This window comes from Rhinopithecus bieti, unplaced genomic scaffold (genome assembly GCF_001698545.2).
Source record: "Rhinopithecus bieti isolate Rb0 unplaced genomic scaffold, ASM169854v2 scaffold_73, whole genome shotgun sequence".
In the NCBI taxonomy this organism is placed as follows: domain Eukaryota; kingdom Metazoa; phylum Chordata; class Mammalia; order Primates; family Cercopithecidae; genus Rhinopithecus; species Rhinopithecus bieti.
The window spans coordinates 371168-396163 of record NW_016803103.1 but is presented as its reverse complement, the minus strand read 5'-3'; the positions used below and the strand labels follow the sequence as shown (position 1 = coordinate 396163).

The 24996-nt window shown below is 35.8% G+C and overlaps 1 protein-coding gene across 1 annotated transcript in view; it reads left to right on the top strand.

Annotated features, from left to right (window-relative positions):
* The window catches only part of STK3 (serine/threonine kinase 3), a 267782-nt gene that overhangs the window by 8228 nt on the left and 234558 nt on the right, over positions 1–24996 (top strand). The window contains exons 2-3 of the mRNA XM_017892571.1: positions 20208–20372; positions 20882–21049. Coding sequence (XP_017748060.1) covers positions 20274–20372; positions 20882–21049 — 267 coding nt within the window. The 5' untranslated portion in view covers positions 20208–20273. The remainder of the gene's footprint in view (positions 1–20207; positions 20373–20881; positions 21050–24996) is intronic.

Here is a 24996-nt window from a genome sequence, read left to right as displayed (position 1 = left end):
TCCTGTACAGCCTGTGGAACTGTGAGTCAGTCAAATCTCTTTTCTTCTAAATTACCCAGTCTCAGGTAGGTCTTTATAGCAGTGTGAGAGTGGATGAATACAGCTGTTTTATTTACATTTTGGTTGAGTAGAAAGGTTCAAAACCCATTTATTGATTTAGGCCCAGTGCTGTTCACTAGAGGTACAAATAACTAATAAATGTTGGTGTCTTGCATTCTTCACACACTAGATGAGGTAATAGGTATGTAAAAGCCAAATTCTGTTTTGCAAAGAGTTAGAGCTCTTTAGGAGGAAAAAAGGAGACACACATAGCCTAACAATTTAGAAAAGTTTCATTGGTGAGAGAATCCGTTAGCACAGTGGTCCTCCACCTTTTGGCACCAGGGACTGGTTTCATGGAAGACAATTTTTCTGTGGTTGGGGGTGATAGTTTCAGGATGAAACCAGTTCAGCTCAGATCATCAGGCATTAGATTCTCATAAGGAGTGCACAACCTAGATTCCTTGCATGCGCAGTTCACAATAGGGTTTGTTCTCCTATGAGAATCTAATGCTGCTGCTGATCCAACAGGAGGAGAAGGTGGAGCTCAGGCAGTAATGCTCACCCACCCGCCACTCACCTCCTGCTGTGTGGCCCAGTTCCTAACAGGCCATGGACCAGTACCCAGGGATTGGAGACTCCTGCATTAGCAGATTCTTGAAAGAGTAGGAGTTGTTGAATAAAGCTTCAAAAGGGCAGGGGTTTTTCTTTTTTTTGTTCACTGTTTTATCTTCAGCTCCTAGCATGGGTGCTCAGTAAATATTGAAAGAATGAATGAATAAATGAGTGAGAGGAGAGAAGAGAGGGCAAAGAACATCTTGGAAGAGGAAACAATGATATGCTCAAATTTTATTTCTATCTCTAAATATCCTAGGTTACCCAAAGGAGAATGTTCCCAGCATGTGGTCTAAATGGATTTACTTTTCTCACACTTAATCAATTAATTACTTAAAATCATTTTCACATTTTAGGTTGATGGCTCTATGTTAGGATCATGTTGTTATATAATTTCCTGTTTCCGGGAGTTTTTTTTTTGTTGTTGTTATTTTGAGAAAAGCAATGTATGCATCTTTTATCGCTTTGGTAATATCTTTATATTATCAGTATATTTATATATATTTTTTATTATTTATATTATATATTTTTTTATATTATCAGTATATTTATTTCCTGGAATGTATGTGATTCTTCTTTGAGATTTTCTTTGGAGCTTCCTGATTTCTTGTTCTAATGTGGACTCATTGCTTTGAGGTCTGCTTTATAGCTGTATCCTTAGAATTTCTTTTCACTTGACTCTTGGGTTAGTGCCACCATTAAAAAAAGGATATTTCCTGTTTTCTTGGTTTTTACCTTTGTTTTGTATTCTTCCTAAACTGTCTTCTTCATGATACAAGAATAAGAGGTCAATTATTGTTTGAGCCTTTGCATATCTGAAAATGTCTTTATTTTGCTTTTATACTTGGTCGATAGCCTAAGTAGAATTTTACAGTGAAAATAATTTTCTCTCAGAGCTTTGAGACTTTCCTCCATTTATCTTCTAACATCTAGTGTTGATAATGGCTGTCTGAGTCTTATTTATTTGTAGTTTTTTTCCCCCTCTGGAAATTTCTGGACTTTTCTTTTTATCTTGATGTTTCTGATATTTCACAAGAATGTGCCTACATGTGAGTCCTTTTTATTAGTTATGCTCGGCATTCAGTAGTTCCTTTTAATATATAAACACTTGTCTGTCTTTAGCTTTGGAAAATTTCTGTTTTCTTTATTGAAAGCTTGAATCTCCTGAATTTGTTTTTCCTCTTAGATTTTCCTCTCTTTATGTCTTTTTGCCTTTTGGAGGAGGCAGGGTGCTTTATTTTGCTTTGTTTTCTGACTCTTCTAACTGAAGTTTTTATTTCAGCAGTTATATTTTAATTAAAAGAACGCTTACGCGTATTCCTTTTTCATAACATATTGATGCTGACATGGATAGAAAAGCTTTTAAAATTGCTTTAAGAATAATAAGTTTTTAAAATAAATGCTATTGTCTGTTTCCTGAATCATTTCTGTTTCTTCTAGGGTTATTGATTTCCTTGTTTTATTTATTCTGGTCTTGCCCTTGGGACTGGAAGGCTGATCAGGTCTCACCATAAGCAATGCCTTTTGACCGACAGGCATGATAGGGTGAATGGTTTGGGAGCTAGCTTTTAAGGGAAAGGGCCTACAACAGGTTTTATTGAATTTCTTTCTTTTTTTTTGTTTTGAGAAGGAGTCTCACTCTGTCGCCTAGGCTGGAGCGCGGTGGCGCCATCTCCGCTCACTGCAAGCTCCGCCTCCCAGGTTCACGCCATTCTCCTGCCTCAGCCTCCCAAGTAGCTGGGACTACGGCGCCTGCCACCACGCCCGTCTCATTTTTTTTTTTAGTAGAGACGGGGTTTCACCGTGTTAGCCAGGATGGTCTCCATCTCCTGACCTCATGATCCGCCCACCTCGGCCTCCCAAAGTGCTGGGATTGCAGGCGTGAGCCACCGTGCCCAGTCCCCTGAATTTCTTTAGAGAGGAACCCTTTCCCCTTTTTTTTGATCTGGGGATAAATGACAGAATTCATGTAATCTGCATGTACATGGGAGTAGGAGCAGACTGGGGACAAGGAGCCAACTGTTGTTCCATTTTCTTCTTTTCAGCTTCCATGAAAAGGTGAACTCCCTTTCACTCTTGCTCTCCCTACCCTATGGTACTAAGCTGGGAGTCCTTCTGGGGTTTACTTGATAGATCACTTCATTGTCTGCTCTTGTCTGTGACCCTGTCCGTAGAAATGCTTCCAAATTTATTATATTCACCTGTGCCTTATATATACTCTATATGCTATCATACTGTTAGGAGTTTAAATTAGTACAACTACTTCGAAGAGTAATTTGATAATCTGTTGTTGAATATGTATGTACTCTAGGATCTATCCAGTGGTTTTCCTCCTCCTTCTGTACTTTCGAGAAATCTTGGCACAATTGTATAGTGGGACTGTGCAAGAGTGTTGTCACAACAAAAAACTATTAATAGAAGCATATTTAAATGTCAATCAGCATCAGTCCCTGGGTTAAAGGATGGTTGTAGTTCTTTCAGTCTTCACACTTTGTAGCTCTTTCCTGAAGCCAAACTCTGGGAGTAGTATTGTGGTTCAAGAGTACCCAGCATCCAGCTGCATAGATGAAAATTATATTAAAATACCACACAGGTGTTTTTTGTTTTTTTTTTTTTCCTGAGACGGAGTCTTGCCCTGTTGCTCAGGCTGGAGTGCAGTGGCACTATCTTGGCTTACTGCAACCTCCGCTTCCCAGGTTCAAGCAGTTCTCATGCCTCAGTCTCCCAGGTATCTGGGATTATAGGCATGCACCACCATGCCTGACTAATTTTTATATTTTTAGTGGAGATGGGGTTTCACCATGTTGGCCAGGTTGGTCTTGAACTCCCGACCTCAGGTGATCCATCCACCTCAGCCTTGCAAAGTGCTGGGATTACAGATGGAGCCACCACACCTGGCCTAAAATACCACATAGGTTTTATGTCTTAAAAGTTATGTGAACATTCAGTTTGGTATATAAGAGACATTTTCACTATACACCTTTATCAGGATGAGATCTATTTCTGTAATTTTGGGTGGGTGTGAGGGAACACTAAATAATGGAGAAGAAATTCCAGGCTGAAGAGAGCAACTCTTAAATGATTTGTATATTTTCTTGAAGGCTGGTGGTAGACTTGTTTCATAATGAAAATAGTTGAGAAAGTCCAGTTTTCTTTAGTTACCAGTGTAAAGGGTACATTGAGACTATTCTGCTTGGTAAATGCTCACTCATTGTTATAGTTTTAGAACAGTGGTTCTCAAATCCAGTGACAGACATTTGGTAGATAAAATAACAACAGACATATGTATTACTTTTATGTGCCAGGTACTTTTCTAAATACATTGTGTATATTATGGCATTTAATCCTCATAAAGATTGGGGAACTGTGTGAAGTAAGAACTATTATTGATGCATTTTCCAGATGAGAAATGGAAACATACAGAGGTTAAGTAGTCATGTGGAAAGAAAGGATTGGAATTATAGCTGAAGACTAGAATTGAGCTGAGAACATGAAATCTGGAGTCAGACTGCCAGGATTTGAATCCTAGCTCTGCTACATACTACCTCTCTGAACTTGGGCAAGTTTTTAAACTTCTCTGTGACTTAATTTCTTCATCTGATATATGGGATAAGATATGAGTTGTTATGAAGATTACATGCATTTAAAGAATAACACCTGGCACATAAATGGCCCTATATATATTTGCTTTTGATATTGTCATCCTTCTCCTATCGTCTCACTTAGTTAGATAAAAGTGTCTTTGTGTTTTGAACATGATTATCTGTCAGCTGTATTTGGGTAGAAGAATGCAGAGAACTGTAGAACCAAGAATAGAATCTTAGTAGTCACCATTGGTACTTTGAATTATTGTTGTTAATGAAGAAAGTATACATTCCATAACACAGACCTCACATTTTTAGGTACACTGTTAGTTTCTTTAATAGAATCAAATGGTGGCGACTGGGTGAGGTGACTCACACCTGTAATCGCAGCACTTTGGGAGGCTGAGGTGGGCAGATCTCTTGGGGTCAGGAGTTTGAGACCAACCTGGCCAACATGGAGAAACCCCATCTCTACTAAAAATACAAAAATTAGCCTGGCGTGTTGGCATGCGCCTGTAATCCCAGCTACTGGGAGACTGAGGCATGAGACTCACTTGAACCCAGGAGGCAGAGGTTGCAGTGAGCCTAGATCTTGCCACTGCACTCCAGCATGGGTGACAGAGTGAGACTCCACCTCAATAAACAAACAAATAAATAAGTAAATAACCAAATAAATGAAAGAATCAAGCAGTGGCTATTCAAAATATACTAGCATATTTTATCCAAGTGCCCTTAGAATTAATACCTTGCATATAATAATAGCCTTTATGGTAAACATTTGGTTTGTTGTATTTTAAAAATATGTGTATGTTTTGCCTTGATATTAATTGCTTCTTCAAACTTTTTTTTCTTGGTAAGGGCATATCAAGTTTGCATTATTGATTATTAAGATTTATTTGGAGCTTAAAAGCTTGATATATCATTGTTAATAATAGACATCTTTTTGATACGTGTGGATTTCTGTTCAATAAAGTGCTCTTTGGGGTTTATATTTGCCTTTGTGTTATTAGACTAATTCATGTTTGACTTTCCTAATCACTTTGTGGCATGTTCCCCCTTTGTGTAATAGATACTGGTTCATACTGGATTTACAACTCCATATATATTGAGTGCTTTTCTGTTGTCTTCTGATCTCTTTTTCAGGAATCTTTTCATGTGGGAAAGGGTTTTAAAATGTGTACCCACTGACCATTTTCACAGTAGAGTATCAGTTCTCTTTCTCTGCAGATCAAGGGATTATAAGCAGCTTGTATATATATATATATTTACATATGGTGTAAGTAGTGAAAGCTTTCATTTTGAATCACTAGTTGTGGGGCTTTGTGATAGATTATTAATCTTTTTTTTCCTTGCCAGACATGTGCAATCCAGATTTCATGAAAGACAACCTCTCTCTGCCCTCTCGTATATAATAATGGTTAAAATATTCTAGTTATTTTTCCTAATGTATGTACTTTGTGTTGAACAGAAGATTTGTGTTTTTCTGGACAAATTCCATAACTTTTTTATTGTTTATAACCTTGGATATTTTATATTTTCAAGTCTCTGTTTTTGGGGTGTGGAATGAAATAGATTTGTGAGGGTAGAGGGGAGTTAACCAAGCTGCTATGCGGTTTTTCCCAGAGTATTTTCCTCATCCAGGATACCTGGGAGCCCCGTTTAATGTATGTATTCTTTATCCTAAGAGAGAAGGAGGGGCTTGGGAGACATTTTGGTTGTTAAGAAGTTGGAATATGAAGCTTGGTGAATGATCAGATAAAATCTTACATGTAAGCTTAAGTATTACTTTTGAGATTTAAGTATTTCAGAAATTGCTACATATTCACCAAGTTTCTTGAAACCATTGATTTTTCTGTAAGGGGTTTTGGTAACTATTGTGTGAGTTGATAACATGTATGTCATAAAAATGAATGGAAACTGAAACATCTGAGAGTTCTGTAAAATGAGAAATCCAAATGCAAATGAATACAATGACAAACATTTATTAGCTAAGGAAGGTGGTAGTAGGAAAACAAAGGCAGCAAGAGACTTTAAAAAAATGACTGTGCATGTTCCTTTTAAAAGATATGTTTATTCTACTTTTCTTGCTGCCAATTATTGTATCCCTTTTTGGGGGGGCCAGAAAATAGAAAATAGATCAGACATCTAATGCTGTTACACATCTGAAATAACCTCTAGCATTTCTGGAGTTAGTCAGTGGTTTGTGCTTTATACAAACCTCTTTTCCAGGAACTTCTCCTGTTTGGTATTTACTTCAAGTTTACTGCATCAGTTTCAACTTTTGGTTATAAGTTATAGAAAACTCAGCCTAAGTCAGCTTAAGCCAAAGAGGGAATTTATTTGTTCACATACCCCTCGCTCATTGCAAAGTTAGTTTGTGCGTGGCTTGATTCAGGGTGAAAGGAATTACTTGAATTCATGTTTTTGTTCTGATACCTCTTTGTTGGCCTCGTTCACACAAACTCTTCCCTCAGTTACGAGATGTCTGCCAGCAGTTCCCTGGGTTATATCTTTCTATATAGAATCCAGCAGAAAAGAGTGATAATCTTGTGCCTCTGCGTGGGTCATGTGCCCTTCTCTGAGCAAATCATTGTGGCCATTACAGTGTGATTTAGCAATGGACTTAGACCTAGGTCATGTGTTCAATCCAGAGCTAGGGTAGACTTGACTACTAGAAATACGTGGTCTGAGAATGGAGAAGTAGTGATTTCCTAAAGGGAAATCAGAATATGTTTAGCAGGAGAAGGCCAAATGAGTGCTAGACTGGGAAAAAATAATAGATATTTCTATATATTTACTAAACTGAAAAACAAAACACACCAGGAATAAAAGACAATAATTTAAAAACTCTAAAATAGCTCACAAAATGAATCTTAAACTGTGGAAGATATATCTAGTGACATTGAGTCAAAGCTTTTGGGTCCCCATCTCTTTTTTCCTTCTGTCACAGTAAGGGACAGTAAGGTTGATGTTTCTCAAGGAGCCTGTTCCTGCTAGGTCAGAAGTAAATGTTTGCTATAAGGATTTTCCTGAAAAGTACGCAGTGGAAAGACCCATGGTTCCCTTTAATCCAGGATGGCTTGAGCCTGATGTTATTTCTGGTGTCCCTGGCCCCTTCTTACAAGGATTTTCTCACTCTGAGTGGGTACTAATGATCAGTGCTGTACTAGAATCTTAGGAGAATGAGTTCTTTTGTGTAGAAAGTGATACTTTTTGCTCCTTATTTGGGGTGTCTCATGGAGTGAGAATGAGTTCTGAGTGTACTTCACACTTGCCTCTTACAGTTCCAAGCCACCGCATTAACAGGATATGCATTGTGGGATTAGACCATTAAAATTTTCATAGCAATCATGTGCTGCCACATTGTAATCTCTGATTAAATACAGCATACACGTCACGCTCCATTACATCTTTTCTAAATCTTTTGATTGAATTATAAACACTTTATCATTTTTCCACATTATAATATAGTCCCCTACATAGACTATCCCTTCTACCTTAACTAAGTAAATTAAGTTTACAAAAGTATTTCCTTGGCTTCTCTTGTTGGTAGGTTGCCCAGTTTTCACCTTTGTTGCTATTCTTCTTGGCTTTTCTCCCAGTTCTATTTCCCTTTCATCAGTCAGGCCCACCTTCATATACTTTATTTTTATATTGTACATTCCTCTGCAGGCAGACTGCCTGTCATTGCCAGATCTGCAGTGAGCCCTTCTTCCCTGTCAGAAGCCTGACCCCATAGCACACTATAACTGGTTATTTAGAGTGATGTGGTTTAGTGGAAAGACCTTTGGATGTGGAGCAGGAAGACCAAACTTCAGTGCTTGGATTGTTACTTATTAGTTCTGTGACCCTGGGTACATTGGGTAACTCCTCTCAGCTTCGGTTTCATAATCCTGAAATTGATCTAATATCAGATTACTTGCTTTACCTACATCAGTGTTGTCTTGTGGGGAAAAAAAACATGCTAAGTGTCAGAGGACTCTGTAACCTGTAAAGTTCTATACAAATGTAAATTGCCACTTTTACTGTTAAGGTAAAACTTTAAAAGTGATATTTAGTTTTAAATCACAGGTGATTTAAGAATTGTATGATGTTTGTTGAAATAGTGGATATTCTTCAGCATTAGAAAACATATTAAAAGATCATTGTATCTTATCTTACTTTTGTTTAATCTTAGGAAATAAAGAAATATATGTAAGTTAATTTTCTATGAAATGGAAAGTTAGTTCCTTGGATGGCAGATTTCTAATTTTAACGGTTTTATATGGAGATCTTCTAAAATTGCATTGCATAATTATCTGCACTTTTAACTAGAGTGTACTTTTAACTGCTCCATTCCTTTTAATTATATAAATTATAGAGAAAAAAACATGAGCACATTGTAAAAATTTCAAATAATACAAAAGGGTACAAAAGAGGAAGTTAATGTCTTTACATCTGCCCTTCAATTTTACTTCCTTGAGGTTATGTCAGTTAATTTCTTGTGGATTCTTTCACCACCTATATATGTATATGTTGTTTTACCCAAGGGATTAATACCATATGTGATGTTTTATACCTTACCATTTTTCATTTTCAACTTCTGGGATACCTTAGATACCTTCTCATACCAGTACATATAGGTCTTATGTGTGTGTAACAGAAGGTATTTATTTCAGTCTCCTGGATGAAAGTGACTTCTAACTTTTTAGTGTTTTGTTGCTGCAGTCAAAGCTGCAGGAACTTTCGTACATATGTATTGGCGTATTTGTGTTGTGATCATTGGATGCGTTACATGAAATGGAATTACTGAGTCAAAGGACATGTTCATTTTTTGTAACAATTTTTTGGGAAAACTGAGAGGATGCTAACTAAGCATATGATTCTTTAGTGCTAAGGCACTTTCAGTTGTGGGAAAAGACTCTAGATAGTCATTAAGACCTTCCTGAAGTAGGAAAGATGGATTTTGCTTTTGGCACCTTTTGGCTTCTCTGCATGCTCTCTTCTTCATCTTATGAATAATTTTACTTAAGGTGTTCACTATTAATTCCACCATACCAGTCTCTCTTAGGATTCTAAGCAAGGTTATAGACCTGTTACTCCTCCTCCTATTATTTTTACAAATTATTTTATTATTAAATTCTCCACTTCTGTTTTCCTCCTTTTAGTCTCTGTCTGAGAGCCTGCTGTCAGAGTTTTCTTCCTAAAAGTTCAGATATGATCATGTCATCTTTCCCCTTAAAAATATGTAGGTGTATAAACAATTTGGCCCTAATCTGACTTCCCGTTTTGCACTATTTTCCCGTACACATTATGTTCAAACACAAAGAACTATTCACTGGTAATGCACTTTATGTATTTTTATGCTCAGTGCCTTTGCACATGCCGTATGTATCCTTCCCTCTTTGGTCACCTGATAAACTTTGTTCACTCTTTTAGATTCAGCTCAAAAGTCATCTCTATGAAGTCTTTCCTGAGTGGTAGAATGGTAAGGTAAATGGTTGAGGCTGGCAGGAACGGTATTCAGGGCCTTAAATGTTGTATTAGATGGTTTGGATTTTAAGTGTACTGGTTCTGATGCATAATCAGCTTTAAGAACTGCTGTCCTGGAGTGCTCCTATTGCTAATCCTGTTGTTGCAGGCATCGCTTGGTATTGTAATTAATTGTTCCTATTCCTTTCCCACAAAATTCTGAGTGTCATGAAGACAGGGATCATGTAACAGACTTTTAGCAAATTCTTGTTAGTGCCTACCTGCTACACTTCTGTTTGGGTGTTAAATGAAATGAAACCTGTAGAGTGGTTGACATAGTAAGAACTCAATAAATGCAAGCTGTTATTGTTATCACCATTGTTAACACTGGATAGATTAATCCTGACTTGAGGAATATAGGGTGATTTCTTGAAAGAGGCAAAGTTTGATCCAGGCCTTAAAAGACTGTGTAAGGATTACATTGGTGAGTTTTGATCAGTTTTTAAGACCTTATACAAGTGCCTATGAAAGTAAAACTTAAATGAAGTATCTATGCTTATCTGTTTATGGCATTTGAAAGGGGGACATATGTCTAATTTTTTGTATCCTTACTATCTAATAGGTATTAAATGTAAAATTAATGCATCATTTTATGTGCATAAATAATTATGTCCAAAAGGTGGAGTTTAGCTAAGATTGTGAAAGACTTATTAGAAAATTAAAATTCTTAATTTTGTGTGAAATTAAAACCTCACTTGAATTTTACTGATCTAAAAACATTAAGGCAGTATATGTATTTTAAAACCATTTGTGCATGTGCCCTTGAGACAAGTTGGTGGGTGTATTTTTATCAAAACCATATACACAGTGACATATTAAATGTATCATATTATTATACTAATCATGTGACTATAGAAACAAAAGTAACCAGAGGACTAAAGCCTATCAAAACCATCTTTTTGTTTTTGTACAATGAAATTCTTCTTAAATTTGCCAGTGAATTCATACCAATTGAAACCAGATGTAGACTTCCGTCTTTTAATGTATTAGCTCAGCTATAAATGTCTTATTTTCATCCCTGATTGCTGAGTATTTCATTCATAGTTTATTATCTCTCTACCACCCTTCTTTAAAAAAATACAACAAAATGGACTATAAAATGTGATTCAAGGGATTTAAAAATGACATCGCACCATTTGTATAGTGACCCAAATGAAATTAAATCTGTAATGTATTGAGGATAACTTAATTAAATCCACAAATGAAGTACTCTGTTGATAAAATTTTTCGTGTTCCAGTCAATGGTTCCACAGATTTTTGTTTGTTTGTTTTAAGGGATTCTTAACAGATACCACTGAAGGAAGTGTTAGCTGTGATTTGAGAATGGATCTAACGCTTTTCCATCTTGAAACTGAATTCTTACATTATCTTCTTCTGTATGAAGCACATCCTCTCATGTGTTTTCTCCCCCTTGGTGTTTTCAATATAAATCTGACCATTTTGAAATAGTTGGGTATGGACCTATCCAGCCTCATGAAAAGTCTTAAAGATATGAGAAAGGTACTGCTTTAAATTTTATGTCGTAATAGGAAGAAGTAGTTCTCTTTGTTGCCAAATAAAAATCGAGCTACTTTTGGCAATTGGCTGTATTTATATGTAAATGAAATTTGTTAAAACAGCTAGAGAGTATTTGAAAACAAAACTCCATCTATCTAGGAAAATGACTGTCAACTTCTTTATTTTTTAATAACAAAAAGATTAACATATATCCAAATGACATGAAATAAGCATGATACAAACATCTAGATCAGAACCTGCTACATGGTGTCCACTAAATATACCTTCTTATTTCCTTCCACTCTTCTCCTTTTCCCTTAGTGACACACAATACTTGTAGAGTGCCTTAAATCTTGATACAGATATTTCTCTTGTCCAAAGTTCATTGGGCACCATTGATATTTAAAAGAGACCAAGTAAACATTTATCTTCCAAGTTTGCTAAGATTTGTCTCCATTTTGGTACAAGGCTGAAATTTGGCCTATCACTTTTGTCATTTTCTCATTGTAGTGGAAGGAAGAAAACTGGGCCTTACTTGGTTTCTGAGTGCCATTTTATAATTGTTGTATTTCTATTCTTTAGTTCATTAGTTACTCTATTAGTAGTCTTTCCTTTCTCTGGATAGTGAGCTACTTTTTTTATTTAAAGCTTGATTTTAATGCCACTTCCTTTCTCTATTCCTAATTAATTGCACTCCTTTTTGGGTATGTTTCACTTTGAAACAGCGTTTTATGATTGTTTATGAGTTTCTAAGTCTGTATTTCCTGCTAGATTGGAGCCCCATTAGGTTAGGTTAGAGATTTAAAAAAAAATTAAATCTAGAGTAGGTACTCAATAAATGATTTTTCAGTGGCTGAATGTTACCTAGTGCTTCTTGGAAAATACTTCTGAATTCTTATGTCACTTTTATACTCTGGTTTACATTCTGGTTATATATGTGCTGTTATTCTCAGCAATATTGTAACCCCTGGGGTAATTTTGTATTTGATACTTTATTGTTTTAATTTGCTTTTCTTTGATAATTAGTGCAGTGTAATAGTTTCCATGTATGTTAATTAGCTCTTTTTTTTTAGTTTTGTGAATTTTATATTGATTTCTTCGGCCTGTTCTTTTATTGAGATTTTATTGTTTTTCTGAAGGTTTTATATAAGCTCTTTATGTTCTAAATAAATAATTCTATACATTAATATCTTGCTATGACTTTTTTTTCTTTTTAAAAATTTATTTAGTTTTTTTTAGAGACAAGGCCTCACTATGTTGCCCAGCCTGGACTTGAACAAACTCCTGGGCTCATGTGATCCTCCCACCTCAGTCTCCTGAGTAGCTGGGACTGTAGATAGGCCTGTGCCACTGTAACTGGCTATTTTTCTGAGTTTGCTAAGGTTATGTAGAACCTTATATGTATTCTAAGCTTATGTATTCTAAGTTTTTGTGTAGACAAAACTAATAAGTTCTCATAATTCTTTCTTTGCGTTTTTTTGGTTAGAAACTGTCTTTCCTGATTAGTGATTTGAAACTTACTTTGGTTTTCTTCTAAGTATTTTTAAAATGTTTAAATCATTGATTTATATATTTATTTTAGTAGAATTAAGCATCTGTTTTCAATAAAATGCTTATAGAGTCACCCATTAATGTACTCAGGGTTACTCTTCAGGCCAGGTGAGTGTGCTTACGGCCACAGTTCATTAACAGGTGTATTTGTTTTGTTTGGCTGGCATACCATTTAAAATAACTTTAATTTGAATGCTGAGCTGGGGCAGGTAGTCTGCCTGATATTCAGGGATAATCATTTTGCTGCCTATTTATGGCTAGTATCTATTCTTACTGTTGTTTACCACTGGTAGCTGTTCTGATTGGTTGGTATTGTGGTTGGCAACTGTCCTGATTAGACATTTGCTTTAATGACTGTCAGATATTTTGAATATCACCCTTAGAACAAGCCTCAAAACCCCCAATTTTTCTTATATTAGACTAATTCATAGATTTATGTTTGTGACATCTGGCAGTGGTGTGATGGAAGTAATATTGATTGCTGAAGAAATGTGGGGTTTATTACTTAGTAGTTGTATGACATTCGGTAGTCCGTTTAATTTCTCTGAATTTGTTTCCTCATCTGTTAAAAGGAATAATAATAAGTGTTTCTGCTTACTTACTTGAGTAGAGAAATCACATAAAATGTTTTTATAAACTGTAAAGAAATATAAAAATTTAAGACAACAGTATGCCTTTATGTTCTGGGAAATATTTCTCCACCTGTTTATTGTTGTTTAAAGTGATTTTATTGAGGTATAGGAACCTTTCATTTCATAATTGAATTTAAAAGTCTTAAAGTACAGATACTGCTTTTAAGCCTTAATACTAAATTGGGTTGTTAAAATAAATTTAAATTAAGCTCTGTTCATGTACTTGTATGAATGACTGGATATTGCATCATTTTTTGATTTGAGGAGGATATGAAGCAAATGAGAAGACATTGACTCTCTGAATTAGTGGGAGGGATTTATTACCAAAGGGAGGAAAACATAATGAAAGAGAGGTTGTATAAACTTCAGATCTGCACTCTCCACCTTTAACAGTTCAGAGCCAAATTCAGGTTATACCCTCAGATATTCTTGTCTGCTTCGTTAGGACTGGGATTATCAGTTTCCATGTCCCTGTACACCCAGCACCTTGAACAGTATCAGCGCAGTGATAGAGCCAGTCAGGTGTATATTTGCTGAATGAACACATAGATTGATGCCCAAATGAGTGAGAATTTTATTTAGTGAAGATTGCCTTTACGTGAAGATACTTTGATAACATAGAATCATAGAGTTGGAATGACCCTTTCAAGTCATTGAGCAAAGCCAGACAGTTCATGAATTAGTATAATATCCCTGAAAAATCCTCCTTTAATCTTGCTGTGGATTTGTCCAGTGACTTTATAGCATTGAAATCAGACAAATCCTAAGGCCCTGAAGTACAGTCAGTTTACGTAATTCTGAACATTCTTTAGTAGAGCAGTGAAATATAGGGTACAGGAGCAGAGATAACAAATCAGAGTTAATAGAAAATTAGTGACTTATTGGTTGGAAATAGTAGAATGTTAAGAGATAAAATTCAAGTCTAGGTAACTAAAAGGTCTGTACTGAAGTAACTAAACAAAACACAATTTTATGGGCTGATGCTGCTTTTATTAACACCCCAAGCTTTTTAGTCTTTATAGAAAGAGTGGAGGATGAGGACAGACGAGAAAACTTAGGTGCCTATGACAGCGCCACCACCTTGCCCACCGTCTGTAGTGGTCCACTGTGATGTCCCTAAACAACACTCCTACCTCCCTCTCCCTCACATTTGGCTGCACACCACTAACTTAGAAAGACTGGGAACATCAGATGAAGGTGTCTCCTTTCTTTTTGTATTGACAAGTCTGTACCCATTCATTCATTACTTATCAAGTGCTGTCTGAACGCCAGGCATCGCTCCAAGCATTGTGGATACATCAGTGAACAAAGTGTTCACAAAGCATTCTTGTGGACCCTTTCTATTGCAGTACTGTCCACAAGAAACACAAGCCGCATATAATTTTAAATTTTTGAGTAGCCACATTAAAAAAAGTGAAATTAACTTTCATAATATAACAGACATATTAATATAAAACAATATTATATAATATGAAATACCATATTTAATACTTATTATATTAAACACTAACATTTTATATGTTCAACATTAATATATTAATAATATAATATGTAAATATTTATTGGGTAATCAATATGTAAATTTTAACACAATAGCTTGCATTCTTTTTGTATTAAGCCTTGATCTTTGGTGTATATTTTACATTTACAGCATATCTGAAATTAGAATACCCACGTTTCAAATGTTTAGGAGCCATGTGTGGTTAGTGGTTACTCTATTGGATGGTGCGGCTTTAGAGTATGGTGCTTGCTCTCTCTGCACTGTCAAGTCAGACCATCTAGTCTGAGGTAGAGAATAAATTCCTGGAAGTACCAGAATTTTCAGGTAATTTAGACTCCTTATCTATGGCCAGTAAAGCCTTACATGATCTGGTCCTTGCCTGTCTCTCAGATCTCATCTAGAGCTAGTCTTCTCCTGGTGCATTAAACTTCAGCCTTCTTAATTCAACTCAAATATGGTGAGCTTTTTCTTGAATCAAAGCATTTCCCCCCCTCGGTTTTACTTTTATTGTGCCAAGATACACATAAACAAAATTTGCCATCTTAGCCATTTTTAAGTGTGCAGTTCAGTGGCATTAAATACATTTATAAAGTTGTGCAATTATCCCCATTATCCGTTCCCCTCTTTTCATCTTGTAAGACTGAAACTCTGTACCCATTAAGCACTAACTCTCCATTCTCTGCTACTTCAGCCCCTGGTAACCACTATTCTACTGTCTATCTCTATGATTTTGGTAACTCTGAGTATTTCATATAAGCAGGATCATACATTAGTTGTCTTTTTTGTGACTGACTTCATTTAGCGTAATGTACTCAAGCTTCAGCCATGTTGTAGCATGTTGCAGAACTGCCTTCCCTTTTAAGGCTGTATAAAATTCAATTGTATGTTTCTACCACATTTTACTTATTCATTTGTCTGTCAAATGACATTTGGGTTGCTTACACTTTTTTAGCCATTGTGGATATTGCTGCTATGAACATGGGTGTACACTCATCACGAGGTGAAACTTGTTCAAAAATACCTCTTTGAGACCCTGCATTTAGTTCTTTTGAGTATTTACCCAAAAGTGGAATTGCTGGGTCTTAAGGTAATTTTATGTTTAACTTTTAGAGGAATCTTTATACAGTTTTCCACAGAGGCTGTACCATTTTACATTCCCATTAGCTATACACAAAGGTTCCAATTTCTCTACTTCTTCACCAACATTTGTTCTTTTTTGTCTTTCGATAATAGCCATCATAATGGGTGTGAAGTGGTATCTTATTATGTTTTTGATTCACATTTCTCTTATGATTAGTGATGTTGAGGATCTTTCCACGTGCCTCTTGGCCATTTGTATATCTTTGGAGAAATGTCTATACAAGTCCTTTACCCATTTTTGAATTTGATTTTTTTATTGTTATGTTTTAGGAGTTCTGTATGTTATATTCTGTATGTTAATGTCTTACCAGATATGTAATTTCTAAATATTTTCTCCCATTCTGTGGGTTGTCTTTTTACTCTGTTGATGCTGTCTTTGGATGTGCGTTTTTTTTTTTTTAATTTTTATGAAGTCCAATTTGCCTGTTTTATTCTTGTGTTCTCTGCGCCTTTTTGGTCGTATCTGATAAACCATTGCCAAATCCGGTATCATGATGTTTTTGCCCTGTTTTATTTTTTCCCAAGAGTGGTATAGTTTTAGGTCTTATGTTTAGGTCTTTGATCCATTTTCAATTAATTTTTGTATATGGTGCTAGGTAAGGGTTCAACTTATTCTTTAGCACACGGGTATCCAGTTGTGCCAGCACTGTTTTTTGAAAATACTATTCATTTCCTGTTGAATGTTCTTGACACTCTTGTTGAAAATAATTTGATTATGTATACAAGGGTTTTCTACTCTGTTCCGTCCATCTATCTGTCTGTGTTTATGCCAGTACCACATTGTTTTGATTACTATAGCTTTGTAATAAGTTTTGAAATCAGGAACTATGAGACTTATAGCTTTGCTCTTGTATTTTCAGTATTGTTTTGGCTATTTGGGGCCCCTTGAGATTTCATACAAATTTTAGGATAAGTTTTTCTATTTCTGCAATAAACATCACTGGGATTTTGGTAGGGATTGTCTTGAATCTGTAGGTTGCTTTGGGTAGCATGGGCATCTTAAAAACATTAAATTTTCTTATCTATGAAGTTATGATAGGTTTTTATTTATTAATGTCTTAAATTTGTTTTTTCAGCAGTGTTTTGTAGTTTTCATTGTACAGATATTTCACCTCATTGGTGAAATTAATTCCTAAGTATTTTATTCTTTAAAATAAAGACATTCTATTTCTATTGTAAACAGATTTTTTTTTGTAGTTTCCTTTTCAGATTGCTCATTGGTAATGTACAAAAATATAACTGATTTTCATGGGTTGATTGTGTATACTGCTGCTTTGTTGAATTTATTTATTACTTCTAATAGGTTTTTTTGTGGACGCTTTAGAATTTTCTACAAATATGATCATATCATCTGTGAACAGAGATAATTTTACTTATTTTTTTCCAGTTTGGATGCCTTTATTTGGTTTTCTTGCCTAATTGCTCTGGCTGGAACCTCCAGTACTATGTGGAACAGAAGTATTAGGTTGTTGCAAAAGTAACTGCGGTTTTCGCCATTACTTTTGCACCAACCTAATAGCATCCTTGCATTGTTCCTGATCTTTGAGGAAAAGCTTTCAGTCTTACAGCTTTGAGTATGACGTTTACTTTGGGTTTTTTATATATGGCTTTTACTATGGTGAGATAGTTTCCTTCTATTCATATTAGTTGTGTGTTTTATGAAAAGAAGTTAAATTTAGTCAAATGCTTTTTCTGTTTTCATTTGAAATGATCATGTGTTTTCTTCTCCATTCTGTTAAGGTGGTGTATTACATTGTTTGAGTTTGTATGTTGAATCATTCTTGCATTCCAGGAATACTTCCCAGTTGGTCATGGTGTATAACCTTTTAAGATCCTGTTGAAGTGGGTGTGCTGTATTTTGTTGAGAATTTTTCTATCAATGTTCATAAGGGATATTAGTCTGTAGTTGTTTTATAGTGACTTTGTCTGGCTTTGGTATCAGAATAATGCCTCTTAAAATGAGATTGGAAGTGTTCTCTTTTCTTCAGTGTTTTAGAAAATTTGAGAGGTTGAATCAAGATATTTTAATCTTTTCTTTTCCCCCTTTTTGTGGAATGTATGTTCCCAGATAGCCATTCACATGGCTGGCCCCATTATATCATTTAGACTTTAGTAAAATGTCTTTTGGGCCTTCTTGAATGTCAGTCTAAAGTGGCTTCTCAGTCATTCTGTATCAGTAGCTCTCTATTATTGTCCTCATAGCAATTTTCACAGACATTTTCCTTTGTTATCCTGTTTTCTATCAAATTATCCCATTGCTTATAGATAGAATATAAGCTTGAGAGCAGTCCCTATCATTTAGAGTTTTTATGGTTAGTTCTATTACGTAGGCATGATTGATTAAGTTTGGACATTTGTGCTTAACTAAATCTCTACCCCCTGTCTCCCTGCAGCCCTTCCGTAAGTCAGGGGTTGGGCTGAAATTTCCAAACTTCTAATCACTTGGTTGGTTTTTTTGGAAACCAGCTCCCATCCTGAAGCTATGTAGGCTCCCACTACGAGTCACCTGATCAGTATAAATTCTGGTATGGTTGAAAGGAGCTTATTATGAATGACAAAAGACAGCCCCTTTCACTCTTGTGAGGGGGTGAGAAAACAAAGATAAAATATCTTGATTCAACTTCTCACTCACTCAGTCGATTCATAGGGTCTTAGGAGATTTTGTGCCAAGAACCTACAAAGACCAAATATTTCTTATGATTTCATAATGTCACACTACCTTACAAGATTGTTTTAAGAATAAATGAGAGAATGCATGCAAAACTCTTAGCACATTGCCTGGTACAGATAGCAGTGGCTCTACTGCTACAGCTGTTAAGATTTTCTTCCCCATCCGTCTCTTCCTTGGCCTTCTCTGCTCTCCCCTTTTTCCTTCCTCTGATAACCTTTGCTTGTGTTTCCATTTTCCTAATCTTTCTCTGACATTTTTTTCTTCTGAGTTCTCAATATTAGGTCAGAAGTCCAGGTCTTGGAAGGGTTAGGAGTGGCACTGGTGTAGGAGCTTCTCGCAGAAGATTCATTTCAAGCCCCCTCCCTCATTTACTTTCCTTTAGCTGTTGGTTTCATTTTCATCAAGAATCTGAAATATCTCAGGGGAAGTATCTGAATTTACTTTTTCAGAACAGATATTAGCTGTGATAGTGCCCCCCCACCCCCAGTGTTAGAAGATGTGGGAAATAGTGATTCCTTGTATCAGGCTGATTCTTGAGATATGTCCTTTGCTTTAGGAATGATACTGATGACACTGATAATCTTTTTTTTTTTTTTTTGAGATGGAGTCTCACTGTGTCGCCCAGGCTGGCGTGCAATGATGTGATCTCGGCTCACCGCAGCCTCTGCCTTGAACACTCTCCTACCTCAGCCTCTTGAGTAGCTGGGATTACAGGTGCATGCCATCACGCCTGGCTAATTTTTGTATTTTTGGTAGAGACAAGGTTTCACCATGTGGGCCAGGCTGGTTTCGAACTCCTGACCTCAAGTGATCTGCTCGCCTCGGCCTCCCAAAGTGTTGGGATTACAACTGTGAGCCACCATGCCCTGCTGATACTGATAATCTTAAAGAGAGAAATTTAATGATCCTTTCATTAGTAAAATGTGTAATAAGAGTAACAAAGCGTATTATGGGAAGAAGAGGTTCTCGATTATTTACCCCTTTAGCATTTTCCTGGAGGTTTAGTGGTCATTAGAAAGAAGTACTTGTGGCTAGGCATGGTGGCTCACACCTATAATCCCAGCACTTTGGGAGGCTGAGGAAGGAGAATTGTTTGAATTGAGAATTGTTCTTCTCCTCCTGAGGAGGAGAATTGTTTGAAGCAAGGAGTGCAAGACCAGCCCGGGCAACATAGCGAGACCCCCCCATCTCTACAAAAGTAAAAATAAGTTAGCCTGTTGGGGTGGCGTGTGCCTATAGTTCTAGCTACTCAGAAAGCTGAGGTGGGAGCATGACTTGAGCCCAGGAATTAGAGGCTGCAGTGAGCATTCACCACACCACTGCACTGTAGCCTGGGCAACAGACTGGGGTCTCTTAAAAAAGCACACACACACACACAGAAAGACATACTTGTTACTAGTGCTCTTTTGTAAGAGTTTATCTAACATGGCATTTTAATTATGATTTAAAAAAATATTTCTTTCCAGTTAACAGAAGATGAAATTGCAACCATTCTTAAATCTACATTGAAAGGACTAGAATATTTGCATTTTATGAGAAAAATACACAGAGATATAAAAGCTGGAAATATTCTCCTCAATACAGAAGGACATGCAAAATTGGCAGATTTTGGAGTGGCTGGTCAGTTAACAGTAAGTTAACTTTAATAATTTTCTAAACACTTGGCTAATTTGTTCAGATTTGATTATAACTAAACTTCAATAACTTTTTGAGGGGGAATGGAAAGAAATGTGTAACTTTAGTTTTATGGAGAAAGAACCGTAATTGAGCCAAATTTGAGTATTATTTAATTTATAATTTAGGATGATTGAATATGAAAATATATCTTGTAATCAAAATGCTTACATGTTCTAAAAGGGAAGCTACGTAGCTCATTTCTGTAGCTTTTATCATTATAGCACTATCTTTAATGACTGTGTTTAATGATGGTAGTGGGGATAAGTTACCTGTGGACTCTTGGTTATTTTCAGAATTCAGAATTCCTAAGTATGTCATAACTAGTTGAAATTTTAGCAAAATAGTTAATTTCTGATATAATATGTGGCATTGGAGGTTTCAACATTTTTTAAAAGAATGTTTGGCATACAGATTTCCTTTGTGCTTTTGTAGTAGTATTTATGGCTATGTAACGTTATTGCAGGATACAATGGCAAAACGCAATACTGTAATAGGAACTCCATTTTGGATGGCTCCTGAGGTGATTCAAGAAATAGGCTATAACTGTGTGGCCGACATCTGGTCCCTCGGCATTACTTCCATAGAAATGGCTGAAGGAAAACCTCCTTATGCTGATATACATCCAATGAGGGTAAGAAAATTATGGTTTGCTGAAAATGTTAGCCTTATATAAGTGTTGCAGTTGTTTTGTAATGTCAGTGTAAGTAAATATAAACTAAATACGTTCATTTAAATGTATTCTTTTTAAAAATGGTAAAATTACCTCTTAAAGATTGGTAACTCTTAACTTCTCTTCCATGTTCTTAATTGTGAGAAAAGAACTGAAGGCTTTGTATATCTCTACCATCACTGTTCTCCTCCCCAAAATATACCCGTAAAATTTTGCTTGCTTTTCAGTAGAAGAAAGGGTTGGTAAATCCTCTTTGCTCTTCAGTTTATTGTTTTCTCGATTGTGGTAGTGAAAGAGTTTGAAGTAATCATTTCTCACTTTTTTACCCACTCTGTAATTTATACCTTACTGTGTTTTTTTTTTTTCTGCCCTTTCTCTTCTTTGGTCTGGAGATGGTATTAAGCAATCCTAATTTCTAATATTACTATGCACATGTAAAGGAATTAGGCTAATTTTTTTAAATGAATGCTTATTAAGAAGATGGAATTCCTTTTTTGAACATCATTATATGCTTCTGTGACTTGTGCAGGATAATTTTTGAGTTTGAAATATGTATCTTGCATATTCAAATCTAATGGCCTATGTTTCAGGGTTTGTGATGATATACTTTTTAGGTTTATTACTGTGTGAATCGTATAGATAAGTTCATCATCATAGATAAGTACATTTATCTTTGTATACTTACTGCCCTCTAGTGGCTGTAGTTATCTCAATAAAGATGTAGGAATGAGGGGAAGAGTGTACGTATGTGTGTATTTGTAGAAAAGAGAAGATAATGTCATGGTGGCTGGAGGAATGTGAAGTAAATAGATAGGAAGAGGAAGAATGCATTATTTTAGAATATCTGAAGAAGAATAAATTGGAATTACATCTGATATTATAATGCTATTGTGGCTTCAATTTCGATAATACAGGTAACAGTATATTATACAGAAAATATTTGAAAATCTGTCTGCTGTATTGAAACATTTTAAAGAGAGATTATTATTATTATTTTTCTTTTGAGACAGGGTCTCACTCTGTCACCTAGCCTGGAGTGTAGTAGTGCGATCATAGCTCACTCGAGCCTTGACCTCCTGGGCTCAGGTCATCTTCCCACCTCAGCCTGCAGAGTAGCTGGGGCTATAGGTATGCACCACCGTGACCAACTAGTTTTTTGTAGAGACAGGGTGTCGCCATGTTGCCCAGGCTGGTTTACGACTCCTGGGCTCAAGTGATCCGCCCATCTTGGCCTCCCAAAGTGCTGAGATAACAGGAGTGTGCTCAACCTAGAATTCTTTGAGTAATATACAATAAGTATATTAAGTAGTATACTTATTGTTTACTTATTGTATATAAGTATATATAAGTAGTATACAATATGTACCATCTTTCTCTTCCTTGTGTATATAAATTCCTTTTGGTAAATGAAAATAAAATAGCATCAATTGTTTGAAAATAACATGAAAAATAACAAGGTCAGCATAAAAACAGGAACACAAAGTCTTTCTTTCATCTCTGATCATTAGTTATCTGCAGTTCTTTTAGTTAGGATGTTTGTAGGGTGATCCTCAAAGTAGGCGTATTTGAGTTTGAATCAGTGAGTTTTACTAAATTACCCAAGGCAACCTAGGTAACTTCGAGAGCTGGGATTTAACCTAGGACTTCCATTATTACTATTCTGCTTCTTCCCTGTGTAAATCTTATTTTTCCAACCAGATAGTTCAACTTGTTAAATTTGATCCTGTGCTCAGATAGCAGAGAATTGTAATATGTGGCCTCTCCCTTTAAGGATCTTATAATATTACCTGAGAGTTTGAATGAATACATTATACATTATTAAAAATATACCTGAAAATAGTATTTCTCTTAGGAAAAAAAAATATATATGTGTATATATATATATATTGCAAACTTCCTAGGATGTCTTGCTCACTTTTTTTTTTTAAATCTAAATCCTACCAATTTTTCAAGTCCCAGCTTGGATTTTATGCCTGTATAGAGCCATTCTTGACAGCTATCACCCAAGTAAATTTCTCTTTTTCCTCATATTTTGTATATAGGCAATTTCTTGACAGTCCAATTCTTTGGACAGTTAATCAGGTGTTGTCTTGTGCATTTCCAAATGTAATATAGTTTATTTTCTATTTAAATGATATCATTATTTAACTTTTCTTGTGTTTGTGAGCTGTCTTACAAATTAGAGTATTGAACTGCAAGTATTGGAAGCTGTGTTTTATCACTGGTAACAAATACTACCTTTTGTTTTCCTTGAAATGACAGGTTCACTTGGTTCATTTTTGAGAAAATGTCTGTCAAATACCCAAGTCTGTGTAACCTTAGTTTTCTGTTAGTTATTCTTCAAGTAAAAATGATGTTCCTTGAAAAGAGCCTTGTAGTTTATTTAGCTTCCAGCTCAGTCACACAACTGCTTTTTTTCAGATTATTGTTGTTCTTTGATATGTGGGGAAGTGCTTTATTTTCCATTTTGTCAATGTAGAATATTAAAAAAAACATATTCAAGTATAGAAATTTAAAAAATTAATAACCTTTACTGTTTCATCAAGGTTTATAGTAGTTTGGTCGGGGGTATAGTGAGGGCAATGAAAGAAAGAGCTGTCCAATAGAGAAAAAAAGTTGTTGAGGGCCCAGCTAAAATTGATAATTGAGAAATTATGGTGTAATTAATCCTGGTTTGTGGGCCTTCCTGTGGTAGTGTGCTCTGCTGTGCAGTAGAGTGCATTATGGCTTTGATATGGAGGGTTTGGGTTTTAATGAATGAGTGTCTTGGAAGGATGGGGCTTCAGGGAATTTAAGGATGCTGCTGAGAGACAGTTCAGGAGTTACTAACAGAGCACAGTCTGGAAAGAAAAGAAAGAGTGTCAGGAAATGGGGGGATCGAAGAATAGATAGTGTTCTCCATGCTTGCTGCATAGCAGTCATCTGGGGAGCCCTACCCTGAACAGATTAAATCCAAAATCTCAGGACGTTATAGAGGAGATAAAGTGGTAGTTAAGATATGAGAAAGCTGGGAGGATATGAGACTATGGTAAGTGAGTGAAATACTGAAGTTTTCTTTTTTAGCCAACATTTTTTTGTACTGTAGTAACTTTGTGAAATAAATATTTTATCCTCCATTGGGTGGCTTGGATGAAATGGATAAGATTATGTTATTTGTTAAGATGATATAACTTGTTAGTGGCAGAGCTGAGACATGAACTCAGTTTTATGGGTGTTTTTGCCTAGACAACAAAGAAATATCCTCTGCATTAATATTCCAACTCTGTACAAGTGGAGGAGCAGCTAACAAAAATAAGACAAGTTTTCCAGAGTAGCAGAAAATATGGACAGATTTCAATTTTTAATATTTTGTTTTCCAGCCATTTTTTGGTAGCCATATAGGCTAATGATATAATCAGTAATCTACAAAGTTGCCACAATGAGACAAAGATATGATTGACACGAAGACCCCACAACTGATACAGGCAAAAAAACTGATAGTTATTTTAATGTAAGTAAATGATACAATTTACTACATATAAATGGCTATCTAGAATAAAGTTAGAGACAAAGTTAGGATGTGGTGGATGAGTTTCCCCAGCCTCCATATACAGTGGGGTGCCCAGCCACTGGTGATAGTGTGATTGGAGTGAGGATTCTATCCAGTCTTTCTGAAATGCCTTGCAGTCATCCTCACAGAGTTCTAGCCCTTTCCACTATGCTTGCCCACTAGATGTATATAATTAGGAGCACTCCAGAACAGTGGTGCTGCCTTCTAGACTGAGTGAACTGGGATTTGGTTTCCCAGTCATTTTCTCAGCCTTTTACCGTGTTTAGGCACCAGGCCTGTTTATAAAGTAGTCTTGCTTAGGACAGCAAAAATTAGGGGCAAAAAGAGATGCCTCGAGCTTGGATAGTTTAGAATGGAG